General features: G+C 41.3%; 1 protein-coding gene across 3 annotated transcripts in view; it reads left to right on the plus strand.

Annotated features, from left to right (window-relative positions):
- The window catches only part of LOC122260969 (sushi, von Willebrand factor type A, EGF and pentraxin domain-containing protein 1), a 63100-nt gene that overhangs the window by 37556 nt on the left and 8044 nt on the right, over nt 1-17500 (plus strand). For all 3 annotated transcript variants that reach the window (XM_043028433.2, XM_043028434.2, XM_043028436.2), the window contains exons 3-8: nt 14638-14850; nt 15053-15270; nt 15431-15642; nt 15941-16149; nt 16493-16669; nt 17000-17179. In XM_043028433.2, the coding sequence (XP_042884367.1) occupies nt 14638-14850; nt 15053-15270; nt 15431-15642; nt 15941-16149; nt 16493-16669; nt 17000-17179 (1209 nt within the window). The remainder of the gene's footprint in view (nt 1-14637; nt 14851-15052; nt 15271-15430; nt 15643-15940; nt 16150-16492; nt 16670-16999; nt 17180-17500) is intronic.

A 17500-nucleotide genomic window follows, 5' to 3' on the forward strand; every position in this document is an offset into this window, starting at 1 on the left:
GCGGAGATTGATAATAGTGTTAACAAAGGCTATCATCTTTGCTCATTAGTTCACGTTACTGCTAGCTAACCAGTCGCTTACTCGCCCATGGAATTAACTGACGAAGACTAGGAAGAGGCCAGTCAGGCGTCCGCGAGAGCCTGGCTTCACTGGTGGCTTTGCATTTACTCTCGAAGTGTATTAAATGCAACTCAGTAAATGATGGAAGACACGGGTTGTTCGCACATGTAGATATATAGAGAAAGGAAGAGAGTAAGAGTGAGTGAGTGAGAGAGACAATTAAATAGAGATAGAGAGAGAAAGAGAGTGAGTAAGTGAGTGAGAGCGAGAGGGGGGGGATCAGGCAGACAGGCAGACAGACAGATAAACAAAAAGAAACAGAGAGAAAGAAAGAGATCGGATAAGTGAGTACGCGAGAGATAAAGAGAGAGACAGACAGAGACAGAGATAGAGATCATGAAACTAAATGTAAACTACCCCATATGGGGAGCATCCACGACACAGCCGAAAGGGGTGATGATCGACCATATCCGGCAGAAGGAGTGAATAGCGCGAGCGTGTAATGTTCCCTCCTTACGAAACCTACGGTCCTGCGGTGGCGTTACTGTTGGCCCGCCGCAGCCTCGTCGGTCGGCCGCGGAAGCCTCCGAAAGCCTCGAGGATCGGCGACCGTCTTTTGGGCTCCTCGTCGAAGACACAGACTCTTTTAACTCTGGATGTTTGTGGCGAGGAGAGGGCCGTCTGCGGGGCACCCTTTTTGAGTGCGGGTCGAGGGCGGGTCGAGGGCGGGAAGGCAATGCCAATGGGAAAGGTACTGCTTTACGCTCTATCATGATGTGTGTCTGATATATATGTGTATATATATATATATATATATATATATATATATATATATATATATATATATATATATATACATATATATATATGTGTGTGTGTGTGTGTGTGTGTATGTGTGTGTGTGTGTGTGTGTGTGTTATGTGTGTGTTGTGTGTGTTGTGTGTTATATATATGTATATATATATATATATATATATATATATATATATATATATATATATATATATATATATATAATGTTGGCGGGAAATAATACAAATAAAATACAAATATTTTTTTTATAAAGAATGTCCGCTTTTCCTGGTCAATCATTTCCGTTACGATCCATATTCTATTAATTTCGTTACGCTTCTACATAATATTACGAAAGCGTTACAGTAGGCAAATCAAACTATCACTTTCAATTTCTCCTTAATTGTCTAAAAGTACGACTTGGGCGTTATGTCTTTATTAAGCCGCCCATAGCATGTCTAGTCCCGCTTGCCTGAGTGGCTTCGTATGCCTGGTGAATACATGCTATGTTGTGAAACTCATTTTGTTTGATGAACGCACGCGTCGAACCGCTTCGTGTGTATGTGTTTATAAAAGCGTGTTATGAGAGAGAGAGAGAGAGGGAGAGGGAGAGAGAGAGAGAGAGAGAGAGAGAGAGAGAGAGAGGGAGAGAGATTGAGTGAGAGGGGGGGGAGAGAGGGAGGGAGAAAGGGAAGGAGGGAGAATGGGAAGGAGGGAGAGAGGGAGAAAGGGAGAGGGAGAGAGGGAGGGAAAGAGAGAGGGAGGGAGAGAGAGAGAGAGAGAGAGAGAGAGAGAGAGAGAGAGAGAGAGAGAGAGAGAGAGAGAGAGGAACAATTTGAGGATCTTTGGCATATTCGTGTACTTTCCTTTTTTCCTTTCGTTGTTTTGTGTATAACTCGGTCAACATTGAACCCTTCACTTGTGTGTGTGTTTGGGGTGGGGGGTGGGGCGGGTGAGCGAGTGAGTGAGTGCGTGCGTACATGCAATCCAAACCGTTCGAATTCTAAAGTTCCTTTGCCAATCGTTTCGACCGTGATGCAATGAGAGGCCTGCGCCGCCGAGCCCCATTATCGCCACCGCGTGAAAGTCTTTCACGGGATTGCAACCAAATCAACAACAATTACCCGGTCAGAAGACGCGGGATTTCGAAAGAGCGCCGTCGCCAGAATGAAGGAAAGCTGCAAGAGAGAACAATGTATCTGGGCTTGGCGTCTTGGCGATTGTTGATGAGCTTTTGTGTTGCTCGTTTGGCTCGTCTGAAAGGAGATTCATGCAACCCCTTTACTGTGCGAGGAAGTGAGTTTGCATTTTGCAACTGTAATTAGCATTGCTATATGATGCTTGTGTAAAATGAGAATTGTTATTATCTGTCCTTGGAAGGGGAATATATTTTTCTTGTGGAAAGGGAACAGAAAAAAACATATATATGTATATATATATATATATATATATATATATATATATATATATATATATATATATATATATATATATATATATATATATATATATATTTATATACATATATATATACTAAATACATAGTCCACTTTTATAAAAACAAATTTGTCAGGATAGCATCGGAAGGTCTTAACAACACACAGACTTATTACATTGTAAAAAAGATACTATAAACTAGATTCTGGTGTTAATGTGTTAATTCAGAGAATGGCCACAATAGATTCTCTTTCTGGTTGGCTTAAAAATGGTGAATTCACCGAACAATCTCGATTCCTTTTACTTAAGTAAAAGTTAGCCTTTGTGGACCGGATAAAGTTTCCTTTCTAATTAACACTTGCATTATAATGACGACTCGATGAAAGTGAATGTTCGCTTTTGTATATAATTCAGCCTTATCATTAACCATTCTAATGCTAACTGTAATTTTTCAAACATCCCAAAGCATATCTAATTTGTGAGATTCAAGTACCAAAGTCATCATCACGCATCTCCTACAAAGCGGAGGGTGTTACTTATGCTCTGGTAATTCACGTAACGCCACCTGTTAGCTGATCAACTCGCCTGGAATGCATTAGGCACACCACCATGCTATGCCCACCGCCCATGAACAGGGGAGTCGCGAGTCATGGTGAAGTGTGATGCAACGAGCGTCTCTGGCTCTGTTTCCCGAAGACTAAGAGCTATTCGTGGTCTTCCTTTCCTCGAGGTCTATAGGACAAGAAGGTACACGAACGGCGAGGATGGATTCCTACTTTAGATTAATTAAGATTAATTCAGTAAAACTTCATGATTGGAGGAGTATTTTTGCCTCAATATTAATTCTAGATGAAACAAGCAGTATATTACACATGTATTTATGATTCAACGAGACACTGAACTGCCTTTCCGCTACCTAGAAGAGAAGGAATTATTTGATACAATTAGATAATTCTGGGAATCACTTCAGCAAATCGAACAATAAATTGAACAGAAAGAATTTCAAGACTTTTTAAGACCGCCTGACTAGTCATTACGGTAGAAGCTGTACTACATCGTTACCAGACACGAATCAATTTTGAAAAAGTCGCAGATTTTAGTTCTCTTGCTTCTAAAAAAAAAAGACTAACATAAAAAAAACTAGAAAATAGTGTGGAGAAAATGTGGATCTTCATTATCGAAAGTTGCTGTGGTGAGATCAGTGACTGTCGATCGCTGGAAACATGTGAGACTTTTTTTCCTTTTTTCAGTTTTACAATCTCTCGCTCTTTATTGGTCTGTCATGACGTTTTATATAAATATTTTTGTAAATGGTTAATTGGCATGCAATCTAAATTGTGACTTATTGTGTTGAAAGTCTTAATATCTATATTCAATACTTTATATTTGCCACTATTGTTGTTATCAAGACTAATACCATTATCAATATTTGTAATACCATTATTTTGATTGGTATCATCTTCGCTAGCTTTATCAATATCAAAATGATTGTCACCATGATCATCATTATCACCAACATCATCACTTTCGATATTTGTTATCATTATTATTATTTTCTCAACAATTCCGAAATTCCTTAGTAGCTAAAAATCCATAGAACAAGAAAAAACAGCTACCAACATCTGATATCTTCATTGGTAAAACATAGATAAAAAAATAAAGATGAATTGTTAGAAAAAGCAAAATGAAATAAACTTCAATCTTGGAAATTATCCTGTCAAACACATGGGTTGTTGAATAAGGGAGAGGGCATCGCGCGCGCCCCCGGATGCGAGGTCAGGTCAGATCAAGTGCACCTCCGCCAGAAGCTCTTCCTTCTACATCTACATCTACACCTCCAGGCAGTCTTTTTTCCCCCTTTTTGTTTCGTGTTTACGTCTCATTTTTTCTCCACCTGCACCGTTGCTAGGATTGCGATGCAGTGTGGGCTGGAGGGGGAGGAATTCAAATGAGGAGAGAAGCCGTTGTGTCAGTTTCCTTTCAACGGTTTTCTGTCTCGCTGTTGTAGAAGATGAATACAGAGAATGACGCGAGAGATTTAAAAGTTCTATCGTTTTGAGAAATAGCAATTAGACAAAAAGAAAGTGGGGAACTTCACACGCACGCACACACACGCACACGCACACACACAAACAGAGAGAGAGAGAGAGAGAGAGAGAGAGAGAGAGACTCAATTTGTACATAATTTCACCCTTAGATAAAACATCTCTATTCATCAACTGTTTTTAATCTCCCATTTCCCCTGTCTCCTGAGCACCACGCCACGCTACCATCATCCTGTAACTGATTTCACATTTGTCTCGAAGCTGCAGACCACATCAGTCGAAACAGCTTCACCAGGGTTTCGAAAATGCGGTCACTTCGAGCTTTAAGAAAGATATACTCTTGCTCTTGCGGTATATGAAACTCTTGTTTGACTTGTTTGACTCTCCCAAAGCGGCATTTTGCGTGAATGAGTGGAGAATGTGGCTGGTGAGAATGTTGAAATGAATGAGGAGAATGATACATGATGCATAGCAGAGTTTGCTTATTGTTAATGATTTTTTAAATGAAAGAGCGTGTCGTAGATTAGACGAGCGGAGGGTTTTCAGGAACGTGGAAGTTGAAATACGAAGTAATTTTGAAGGCTTTTGCATCATTGGATTCTTCGCTTTTTCTTTAGAATAATAATGATGATGGTGATGAAAATAAAAATAAAAACGATGGTGATAATATCAATATCAGAATATGCATCACTTGATTAAACACGGGAATAATGGTGTTTCACACGGAGAACGAGAGAGAGAGAGAGAGAGAGAGAGAGAGAGAGAGAGAGAGAGAGAGAGAGAGAGAGAGAGAGAGAGAGAGAGAGAGAGAGAGAGAGAGAGAGAGAGAGAGAGAGAGAAAGAGAGAAATATAGAGAAATGAAAGTTTCTATATTCTTCTCAACACGAGACCTAACAAAAAGTAAAGTACGAAGGCCTGAACATTCCTGTTCCCACATTACCGTGCTGAACTGTATTAATGTCATTTAGCTGTACTGCCTACGGATCTTCGCAGGCCTACATATGGCAGGGCCCGGAAGCGAATGCTTTACCTACTTTGTGGCAATTAATTATCTTATGACAATTCTGTAGCGTCAAGTATAGGTTTACTACATTTTCATATGTTATTAGTTTTCTCTGTTGTTACCTTTGTTAGTGTTACTAGAACGGTCCAAATCAGAAATTGAGATTTGCCCCCCCCCCTAAAAATAGATTGAGAAATACACATTATGATATGATTATATATATAGATAGATAGATAGATAGATAGATAGATATATAGATATATAAACACACACACATATTTATGTATATATATATATATATATATATATATATATATATATATATATATATATATATATATATATATGGTATTATTCTGGGTTTAGATACATACACATAGATAGATACATGGATATAACAATAGCCGTTGAAATGCTTTGCTGCGTAGCTTCAGATAATGGGAAGTGGATAACGTTCACATCGCAATTTAGCGAGATTCGCCACACAGCGAGAAACTTACGAAACCCTTTTAAAGGCCCGTTTTTTCTAATCGTGCGACAAACTCAATGACGGCGCAAATGTCGGCGCGCATAGTGTTGGTGTGAGAAATCGAATAGGAAGGCGTGAGTGCGGCCGAAGACTACCGATTTAGAAGATTTTGTGAACGCCACGACGCCAGTACATGCTAGAGAGAAGTGTCTTCGTTAAACCTAAAAGTAATGTAATATTTTAGTGGAACAGCGTGCGCACAGTAGAAGTAGTAGTAGTAAGAGAACTTGAGAATCGGAATTCTCGAAAGAAGAAGAGCGGGAGAAGAACACACTCATGTATATACAGTAAATATACTACAAGACTGCTGATTCTGGTCGTGTTTGCGATCAGCAATTCCTTTCCAAGAGACCAGTGCACCTATCAAGCCACATAGCGTGCTCCTTTCGCCTAATTGTTAAACTACATGCTCACTCGATCATGTCAGGTGCATTGCCTCTGTTCGTAACAATCGCCAAATCAATTTTCAAGAACTGAGAGAAAAGACAATAGACCATGGTGTGAACGCGCGCCAAATTTGGCCAAGCAAAACGAGAGCTTTCAACTGCGATTGAAAAAAAGTTGGTTTGCCGAGAACGCGGTGAGGCTGACCGACTGTTTGTTACCTGTTTGTTACATGCGTATATGTGTATATCAACATACAGATGTTTATATATATGTACGTATTTATGTATATATATATATATACATATATGTGTATATATGTAGATATAGATATAGATACATGTATTTTTGAGAATGAGCTCCGTCGAAACGCGTGAAATACATTCATACCTTTCTTATACATACATATATATATATATATATATATATGTGTGTGTGTGTGTGTGTGTGTGTGTGTGTGTGTGTGTGTGTAAATACCCACAATTTCTGTGTGATATGAGTTAGTACGCAAAAGATGGTACTTCCTTCGGGTGAATGATCGGTTTACGACATCCGAGCAGCAAGGACATGGACTGCTGGTGCCAAAGGCGCGTCGCGATGCCATCTCCACAACACACCGCCGCCATTACTGACTTCAGCGTGTCATTATGCCGCGGTCTGGCGACGCCGCCGTTCGCACAAAGGATGCGGCGGTGGCTGAGGTAGCTTTAAGAGTTTCTTTATACTGAATTTGTTTGTTTAAGTGGGATTGCGCTGCGAATTGTTTTCTTATTTATGTTTTGGGAAATATCCGCGCGATTCAAGGTTATCAACGTTAATGGTGCGTATTAGACTTTTTATGTTTGCTTAAGGGATTGCTTCTTGTAGTTGCATCTCTGCGAGTACATAAGCACAAATACAAATTATACAATACACACGTGCGCATGTATATATATATATATATATATATATATATATATATATATATATATATGTATGTATATATATATTTATAATATATATATATATATATATATATATATATATACATGTATATATATGCATATATATATATGTATAGAGAGAGAGATACACAAATATATATATATATATATATATATATATATATATATATATATATATATATGTGTGTGTGTGTGTGTGTGTGTGTGTGTGTGTGTGTGTGTGTGTGTGTGTACATTTATATAGTTATAGTTGTGTGTATTACAAATATATATATATATATATATATATATATATATATACATACATACATATATACATACACACACACATATACAGAGACCGCGAGAGCGCATAGGCATCCCTTTCCATCTCCTAAGCTAACCGCGTTCCCGACACAGCTTCCCCGCGTACGAGCTGACCCACTTTAGACTCACCTTCCGTTAACAGAAGCCTGACCAAGAATTTTACAGCTCCTGCGATTCTCTTAAATTCCCAGAATTCGACGACCAGCTCCCTACCCTACCCCCTACCCCCTGCCCCTGCCCCCCGCCCCCCGCCGTGAGTACTCGCACAATTACGGACGCTCAGCCACTGAACAAAACAACCTTCTTGCGGCTTCAGTCGTGGCCGGAGTAATCCCACTGCCGTAATTTCCTTGAAGCAAATTCTCTCCCAGGTGACGATTCTGTAATTGGCGGACAATTAAACGATCGGTCGACTTCGCTTCCACACGCCATGACCTGTTAGTTGATTGGCGCCATTAAGATAATCAAGAGAGCTCGGTAAGTTTCCTCTCTCCGTTCCACTTTCTTGAAGACGGCGAATCCGTTTCCTCGTTTTACGGCACGAGATGCCAGGACCATAAAATGCCGTCGTGAGGCCGCGTGGAGTCACTGTGCCTTTGCTCATTGAAAAGGTGCTATAATCAGGACAAATATATTCATCTATCCATGTATATGAATAGCAAAACATTATGATAAATTCATGGGGAAAACACTAAACACGGGACTTCATTTTCCGTTTTGTATTTATCTCAACTTAATTCTGTCACCTCAGACCGTATCTGGATAGAATTAATATCATCACAAAGTGTGTTTGGAAGGAAGTGGCATAAACGCTCAAGGATCAAGCACTTGCAGGATGTGGTTATCGACTAAGGATGTGTCTAAAGTCGCCTTTTCTCCGCGATCGCCACCTCATCATTGCAGAGGGAATTATTTTTTTCCTGTCTCACAAAAAAAAATCGCATTCGTCATTTTGGCATCAGTCACTTTGCTACTAAAATGTATGGGAACAGAATTTTCTTTTGTGTTTATTTATGAAGTAAGAAGACCCACTGTTCCTTAATGTCCCCTTCATTAGGAAGGCATAATTGCACAGGATGTTGATAAAAAGAGTGAAATTGTCACTGCGATAAGCATAATGAGCTGGAATGTCTAACGAGGCCCCCACCAAGATGGTACTTATCTCCTAACTACCAGACGACGGGACTTTCCCCCCCCCCTCCCCCTCCCCTCGCGACCTGCCAACATTCCAGCTGCCCGCCTGACAACAATCCAGGCCTTTTCTTTTCGCAGCGGTGCCCTGGATTTGGTTTGTCTTGAATACTTTTACCGCTTATTTCCAACATTTGAGTAGATAGATTCTGATTTAAAATAAGGTTTATATATTTCTTATATATTTATATATATTTTTTTCCAGTCGCACCCCGGCCTATCATTCAAACGGTGGATAAGTTTATACTTTTATTTTATTTTTCATGTTCCCCTGTATACTGTTTCCTCGAACACACAAAGGCCTATTTTGTAAAACCTCTTGGGTTAAAAATCAACACTTTTACGTCAACGAGCTCCGTTCTTGTTATTTTATAGGTCCATCGTATACCTCGTCTGGAAACCTCTTGTGTTTAACCCGATGGCCTATATAATCTCCGCGAACAATAGGGGAAAAAAAACTGGGAAACCAATAAAACGCAAGACAAGAAATCGTTGTGGCCGAAGAGACTCTGAGGTGTTTGAGGTCCGACACCGCCACCAAACCGCGGCCAATTGGAGGCACTAAAGATCGTGCTATTGTTCCGTCGTGCTGTGGCAGGGATGTTGTGTTGGGGGGAGGGGGTTGTTTTCGTACTTTATTGACGATGCATGGCAACTACCTGAAGATAGTTTGAGAATTGGGGTGCCAAATGAGTGGCGAAATTTGAAGATTTTCTCGAAAAAAATAACACTATGAAGATGAAAATTCGTTTTAAACCCAAATCGATTTCGTGGTTTATTTCTGCAACGCACGTAGAAATATTATTCATTTCTAAAATCGTTCAATTTTATTTCTTTTCTTTTTTTTTGTGAGATGACGTCAAACTCTGACCCGAAATTTATAGCCCAGATGATTTTATTACTTGTCTTGATTTAATCGGGAATTCTTTTATCGGCTTTAGTTCGTTTTAGAGGTGTTCGCCGACCAAAACAAACTGGCCTTGATTTTTTTCTTCTTCTTTTCATCGTCCTTGGTGTTTACTACTGAGGGAGTTCACCGAAAAACAACATAGAATGATTCTTTGCTGTGGTTGACGGCACAATGCACGTCCGTCCAAATTGTTATGACTGTTGCTCATTTTTCCCTTCGTCGTTTTGTTTACAAGTCGTTCCGCATGAATTCTTCACAATTGAGATAATCAGGATAAAGGAGAAGAGGTAGAACAGGATAAGTGGAAATTATTAAGCCGTGTGTCTCGTGGGAAACTTCACAGAAAATGTAATCACGTGACAGTCCAAGGTCGTATGTGTGTGTTGTACGCATTCGCCCATATTGTACTTAGTAATCCTTTTTTGCAAGAAAACTTAGTGCCTCTTTTTCACCAGGGTTCTCCCCATATAATTTGTGCCTCACCCCTCTAATTATTTGTATATCTCATAATTCTGCATGGTATAATATAGCTTTGTTCCTTTATTCTAATGTAAACCTTGAGAACGTTGACTCATCTGGCGGCAAGTGCAAAGGGGGAGGGCTGGGGGGGTCATATGACTTCGATTTTGTTTCATTTCTCATTTTCAAAGGGAAACGCATTCGCTTCCGGAATGAAATTTATGTCGAAATGGTACATTTTGAACGTGCCTTAGGCTTCATCTTGATATCTATTTCTTGTTATCATTAATGTTATCATCGCAATTATCATCATCATAATTATCCTCATCGTCCTCATCAGTGTTTATTTTTGTTTTCGTTAGTACAATTATATATATTTTTTAACAATTATGTTTTTGATCACTATCCTCATCATATGTGTTATTCAATATTGTTACTATTATAAACTTCCTGCCAGAGCTACTAGTATCATCACTACTTCTGTATTTCTACAACACAATCGTTATTACTCTCGCTCTTACAACAACTACTAAACTCTACGACTATTTTGCATTTTCGAAGAAGTGGGATAGTGATATGCAGTGAAAAGGATAATAAATCATACCATGCTATGAGTAAATATAAGCCATACTAAAGTCTATTTTGTCCTTTTTGTGAGAAAATGCAGCCTAAGATTAATTACCATAACTTCTTGTTCTTTATTTTGTTCCATTGTTCTGTGTTCCATGTAGGATGAGTTTCCCACTGGAGAAAAAAAAAAATATTTTCATCATCTTATTGTATAATTATCATCTTCATTTTTTTTTATCTATTTCTCTTTTTGTCTTTCTTTTTTTTCTTGTTTTTTTTCGAATTTGCGTTATTTTTTTTACTTTTGTACAATAAGACCGGAATCCCTTCCGTGCTCGTTGGTCTTAACGACCTTACAGCTTGCAGGAGGGTAACCTTGACCATGATGAGGCGGGAGGGGGGAGGGGATAGAGTAAAGAAGAACAAGCGAGAACAGAAGAGGCCGGAAGGGGAGAGAACGGGAGGGGAGGAGGGGCAAGAGAGAAAAGGGGGAAGAGGAGGGAGAGGGGTTAACGTTTAGGGGAAAAGGGGGGGGAGGGGGAGGAGTAAGATCTAATGGAAGAGGGAGAGAAGTGATAACCAAGGGGAGAAGAGGGAGAGAGGGGGAGGAGTAAGATCTAATGGGAGAGGGAGAGAAGGGATGACTAAGGGGAGAAAGGGGGGGTAACATCTAATGGGAGAGGAGTGATGGCTAAGGGAAGAAGGGGGAGGGGGGAGGGAGGGGGAGTTACTTCCTGTGCAGGATAGTAATGAGTCTCACCTTGAAGCTCTCGTTTTGATGGCGGGCGGCGCCAGCGTGCACGGCGACCGCGGTAACGAAAATTGCGGTATATCCGGTAAATTCGCTCGCATCTTGAGGATGACAAAAGGACGGGGTGCTCATCCTCGCGAGAATCTCTCTCTCTCTCTCTCTCTCTCTCTCTCTCTCTCTCTCTCTCTCTCTCTCTCTCTCTCTCTCTCTCTCTCTCTCTCTCTCTCTCTCTCTTCTCTTTCTCCTTCTCTCTCCTTCTCTCTCTCTCTCTCTCTCTCTCTCTCTCTCTCTCTCTCTCTCTCTCTCTCTTTCTCTCTCTCTCTCTCTCTCTCTTTCTCTTTCTCCATCTCACCCACCCCTCTTCCCTTTGCAATTGCACGTGGCTTCCCTCCTTCCTTGCTTCAACATTGCTTTGTAGATCCCGGACAAAGCAATTTCCTGTCTTAAGCTATCATCACAAAGAATCTGTCTGTCCTCATGACCTCCCCCATGGCCAAGGAGGAGCGGGGGGGGGGGTGATGGGGTAGCGTAGAAGGGGTTGTTGAGTTGTCAAAGATCAATGTAACTCTTGTCCTTGTTTTAGTATTTTGTCTTGGCGATGTGTCTTATTTTCTTGTTTTATCATTGTGTTATTTTAAATGTTTCTTGGTTATCGTGTTTTTTTTTTTTTTTTTTTTTTTTTTTTTTTTTTTTTTTTTTTTTTTTTTATCAAGCAATATCGGCGGGATCGTTCTCTCCCCCCACCCCCACCCACCCCCCAAAAAACTATAATAATAATCATAATCATAATAATAATAATAATAAGATAAAATAAAACAATACATCGACACATATAAACGTTTTTCTTTTTACTCCATCATGATTCATTTTCAATCCAAATTTTCCTCTTTGGAATAAGACAAACATACCAAGAGTTGTTAGTAAATTCAAGAGCAATTCCCTTCCGCAAGAGAAGTCAATAGAAATAAATAGATCAATAACATATAAGGATAAAGATATATTGCTTAACATCGATAAAAAATAGATAAACGAATATAAAAAGAAGAAAAAGTAAATCAATGAATAGTTAAATAAATATCTAAAAAAAATCAGTAACTAGGTGGTGTAAATGCTGACACTTGGCTTGTTATGGTAATGACTTACGACCCAGTGACCGAATCTCCGCCTAAGGTGTTTAAGCGACTCCACCCAACTCTTCTGAGACTCCCCCCCCCCCCTTCTCTTCCACCGTCACCCCTCCCCCTTTTCCTCCTTCATCATCACCCCCCCCCCCACCCCATCCCCTTTCTCGCATAATACTGGAAGGCGGCCGAAAGTATGAAATGAAAGTTGGGTCAGATTTAGCGCTCATAAAAAAAAAAATATATATATATATATATATATATATATACATATATATATATATATATATATATATATATATAGGAAATGGATATAGATTGTACTTCATTATTTGTCTATTGATATTTTATTCTTGTAACCCCACCTCCCCGTCCATCCCTCTCATTCCGAGATGTGTAAAGGAAAATGTCTCAAAAACAAAACATTTTTATTTACATAACCTTTTAACCTCTTTTATGCCACAGAAGCAAGAAACATTTACAAAAGAAAATGAGACACGTAACCTATTCACACCGCCATGGAAGCGCTCGGTAAAACGCCTCCCCCCTCCCCTTCCCCCCTCCCCCTCACCTGGTGCGGTCTCCCACGGCCCCGACCATGCAAATCCAGACGTGATGAATGTTCTAGATTTCCGACAACGTGGGCGTATGTTGCAGGTGTTACGGCCGTCCACGGGGGCGACCGCCAAAGCTGGCACCGGCGGTTCGCTAGACCACAAGAGGCACTGCTGTAAAACTTTATAAAACGTCTTAATGGCCAACAGGTGATGAGTGGTCGTCGAGAGTTGCCTAATAAAAATTTAATGAAGTGTGTGATTTGAATAATGTTGACCTACTTCTTTCTCATTACTGAAACAAAACAATATCAGCAAAATGGTAAGATAGGTTTTGCAATCCTGTTGGGATTCTCTGTGTACGAAACAGATGTAGACAGATCGTATGATTAAACTTACTGTAAGACTCCAGTCACAGTCAGTCTAGATGACTTTCCATATTTACATCGCATTCTCGTTATGGTGAGCTTTTGACACTCTGTTCAACAAATTAAATATGACAATATAAAATATCGCCATCAAAGGTGTAATCAAGTTCACCACCTGAACAAACTGCGCAATTTTCCGTCTGATTCGCAGCTGCACACACACACAGACCTCCCTCGCCCCTTGCAGTGCAACGCGACACTTGGCCAGGCACAGGAAACGCGCTGACTCACGATACCTGATAAGATAATCTCGTGAGGCGTGACAAAAAAAATGCATAGGATTCGATAGGGGAACGTGAGGTGGTGACGCAGGTCAGCGAGATGATCTGCAGAGGGTAAGGATCCCTCTTATGGGCGCTGTGGATCCCAAAATCTTGTCTGAATCTTTGACCTCTTATTTCATATGACGTCATCTGGAACTGCGGTGTTAAATCATGCTTTTAGGCTTGTGTGGTTTGTCTCTGTCCTACACACACACACACACACACACACACACACACACACACACACAGTTGAATATCGTTTTGATTTAATCAGGTGTAGAAGTAACTGATTGAAAGCCAAATGTGCTCTAAATGCTCTGTCGTTCTCTTTATCCCTTCCTGTATAAATGTCATCCCTTCTCCTACACAAACTAAAAAAAAAAAAACATGAATCTCATAGACTCACTCAGCGTAACTGTAATCCCGTATTCCCGTTTTTCTCCTTCCGGAACCTAATTAAACAGAAAGTATACCTACTTCCCCACGCAGGAAACAGGTCCCTCCCCTTTCCCTCTCCCGCCCACCTGCTCAAGTCATTAATCAGTTATACCTGTCGTGTCCAGGTGATTAGTTACCTCTAACCGGGACGGAGTAACAGGTGGGGGAGGCGCCGTGACAGCACCATTTTGCTTTCGTAAACAACCCAGGGCTCTTTCCTGGTATACCCAGCCCAGGCCGTAATTTTATTCATACGATGGTTTCTCTTCCGTTACTCGCGTCGTTCTGTGACTTGAGTTTGGACACGGGTTTCTATTTTTTTTTTTTTTTTTCAGTTAGAGAATAGGTAATAGAATCAGGTGAAGTTGAGACTAATTACCAAATTGAGCAGAACCGCTAACAGAATGAATTCCTTCGTTTCCATAGACTAATTTGCCCTTATCTCCCACAGTGCTCAATGTGGCCGCAGGGAAAGCGCCCATGCAGTCGTCCGTGGCCGAGGGAGGCATCCCGCAGAAGGCCGTGGACGGGTCGTCGGCCACGGCGTTCTCCGCAGACACCTGCACCCTCACCAACACGGAGCGGAACCCCTGGTGGTACGTCAACCTCCTCGAGCCCTACATGGTGCAGCTCGTCAGACTTGACTTCGGACAGTCGTGCTGTGGTACGTTAGTTCTGTGTATTTCTGTGGCGGATGGATGTGCATATATATTCCCACATACCCATGTTGATTCGGTTTATCCACTACTGATATGTAAGCTGGAATATAGATCTGATGATTATAATCACATTAGTAAGATTGATCATTTTCATACACTGTAAATGCATGTTGTAAGCTTAAACCCCGACACACTCGCATCAAACAGGGAACCAGCCAGCGACGATTGTGGTTCGCGTAGGCAACAACCGGCCTGACTTGGGAGTCAACCCCGTGTGCAACAGATTCGTCGGCCTGCTGGAGGAAGGCCGCCCGCTCTTCCTGCCCTGCAACCCGCCCATGCCTGGCGCCTTCGTCAGCGTGCACTTCGAGGGTCCTCTGGGTGTCCAGTTGTCAATCTGCGAGGCTTTCGTATACACTGACCAGGTAATGCCTACTCTGAATCATAGCATTTCTTCGGTCCTTACTCTTCCATTACTAATTCGAATGCTTACAATTCAAAATCGATTTTCTGATAACGAAGTGGCATTTCTTTCCTAATAAGAACGACAAGCCTCAAAATCTTACCGTAACCCTCCCTCGCCAGGCACTTCCCATCGAGCGGTGCCCGTCCTTCCGCGACCAGCCTCCGGGCAGCACTGCCACTTACAACGGCAAGTGCTACATCTTCTACAACCAGCAGCCCACAAACTTCGATGACGCCCTCGAGTTCTGCCGAAGCCGAGGAGGATCCTTGGTGGACGAGACCAACCCGGCCCTGCAAGGATTCCTTAGCTGGGAACTTTGGCGCAGACACAGGTAGGAGTTTGGGTTTAATATAATGGGATGTAAAAGTCGATGCATAGTCTGTTATATTTTGAGTATGCTTTATCTTATGCTTCGTGGCAACTAGAATTTTGTTGTTGAGAAGTTATTTTGACGAGAATATCAGTGTTCATAAACTTTCGCTAGTTCACTGACAACCTAATTTGTCCTTGTAAAATACCAATTTAAAAATCATATAAGAATCAAAATGTTTGTTTATGTTTTGAGCGTGTGTCCATATACACATCTAATACAATACAGGGGAGGTTCACTATTTTTCTCATGTGTCCAGGGGAGAACAAAACGGTCAGTACTGGATGGGCGCCGTTCGTGACCCCGATGACGTCAATAACTGGAAATGGATCAACGGTCGTGACGTTACCGTGTCCTTCTGGAACCTTCCCGGCGGCAACGAGAACTGCGCCAGGTTCGACGGCACCAAAGGCTGGCTCTGGTCGGATACCAACTGCAACTTCGATATCAACTTCATCTGCCAGCACCGTAAGAGTTTCCGTTTCGCTCTCGTAAACTTTTTCTATCTTTTCTATAGTGACAATCAGTGCTCAATATGCAAAATCAATCTGCACTTTTCACATCCAGCACTCTTTAAATCCAGGGGATTTTTTAAAATGCATCTAGATATCATAAAAGATAATGATAAGATTAATGATAATGCAAATAATGATCATACAGAATATAGCAAGCCGTGTTGGTCTCCTTGTCCGTTTTACGGATCGTGCCTCAAACGTGGAGGCTCTTTACCTGACCCTTTCTTACTGTGGGCGTCTAACACATCTAAATACCACAACAAATCTAACAAACATATCACCCCCCTCCCCCCCAGGCCCAATGACGTGTGGAAAGCCCGAGCAGCCGCCCAACTCCACCATGGTCGCCGCCAACTACAATGTGGACTCGGAGGTGGAGTACCGCTGCGACCCCGGCCACGTCCTCATCGGCCCCGCGCAGAGGACCTGTCTCGACTCGGGCTTCTTCGATGAGTTCCCGCCAACCTGCAGATGTGAGTCTTGCTTTCGTGTGTCGTCTTTGTGGAATTTTCTTCTTGGGGATAAAAATTAACAAAATAGATGAGTGTCGGTGTAAGCTTATTTTTACTCTCGTTTGTGTGTCCCGAGTTTGACTCAAGGATCTTTACTTGGCCTTTCTTAACGTGTCTGAGATTTATAACACACAGAGACCTCTATAATCATATTAGATAATGTTGTATTCTCTGATATATGTACTACATACTATACTTACTTTACTATATTACGATGGATTAAAAATTGCAGAGCTCTAACCTGTAATCTAAAAGTTCTTGCCCTTACAAATTCCTTCCTTCCCATCCCAGATCTGGAGTGCGGCCTGCCAGCGCCCATCCGGAATGGTGGCTATTACTTCGTCAACGAAACGCGGCATTACCTGAGCGTCGTCAGGTACGAGTGCAAGCCGGGATACACGCTTGTCGGTCGAGCGGAACTGGTCTGTGACATTGACGAACGGTGGAACGGACCTCCTCCCCGATGTGAACGTAAGTGTTGGTGGCGTTCCCTTCGAGAGGAGCGCGTCTCTTCGTCTTCCGTGGGACTTCATCCGATCTTGATGTTTATCTTATTTCAGCCATGAATTTCCTTCACTTCCGATTTGCATTTCTTGTGAATAACTGTAGTGGTTGATGAATTTCAGGGATTATTAACAAACTATATTTGTTATCTCTCACTTTCACAAAATATATATTTTGAATACTTTTTTACGGTCTGTCTTCTGAAGCGATTGAGGACCACCGAGTCTCCTCTCTGGCGGTATACTTTCTAAGCCTGTTTATTATATTCTCACAAATCAGTTCATTTCT

The sequence above is a fragment of the Penaeus japonicus genome, unplaced genomic scaffold (genome assembly GCF_977035675.1).
Source record: "Penaeus japonicus unplaced genomic scaffold, GWHDUDI00000001_assembly GWHDUDI00000032, whole genome shotgun sequence".
Classification (NCBI taxonomy): Eukaryota; Metazoa; Arthropoda; class Malacostraca; order Decapoda; family Penaeidae; genus Penaeus; species Penaeus japonicus.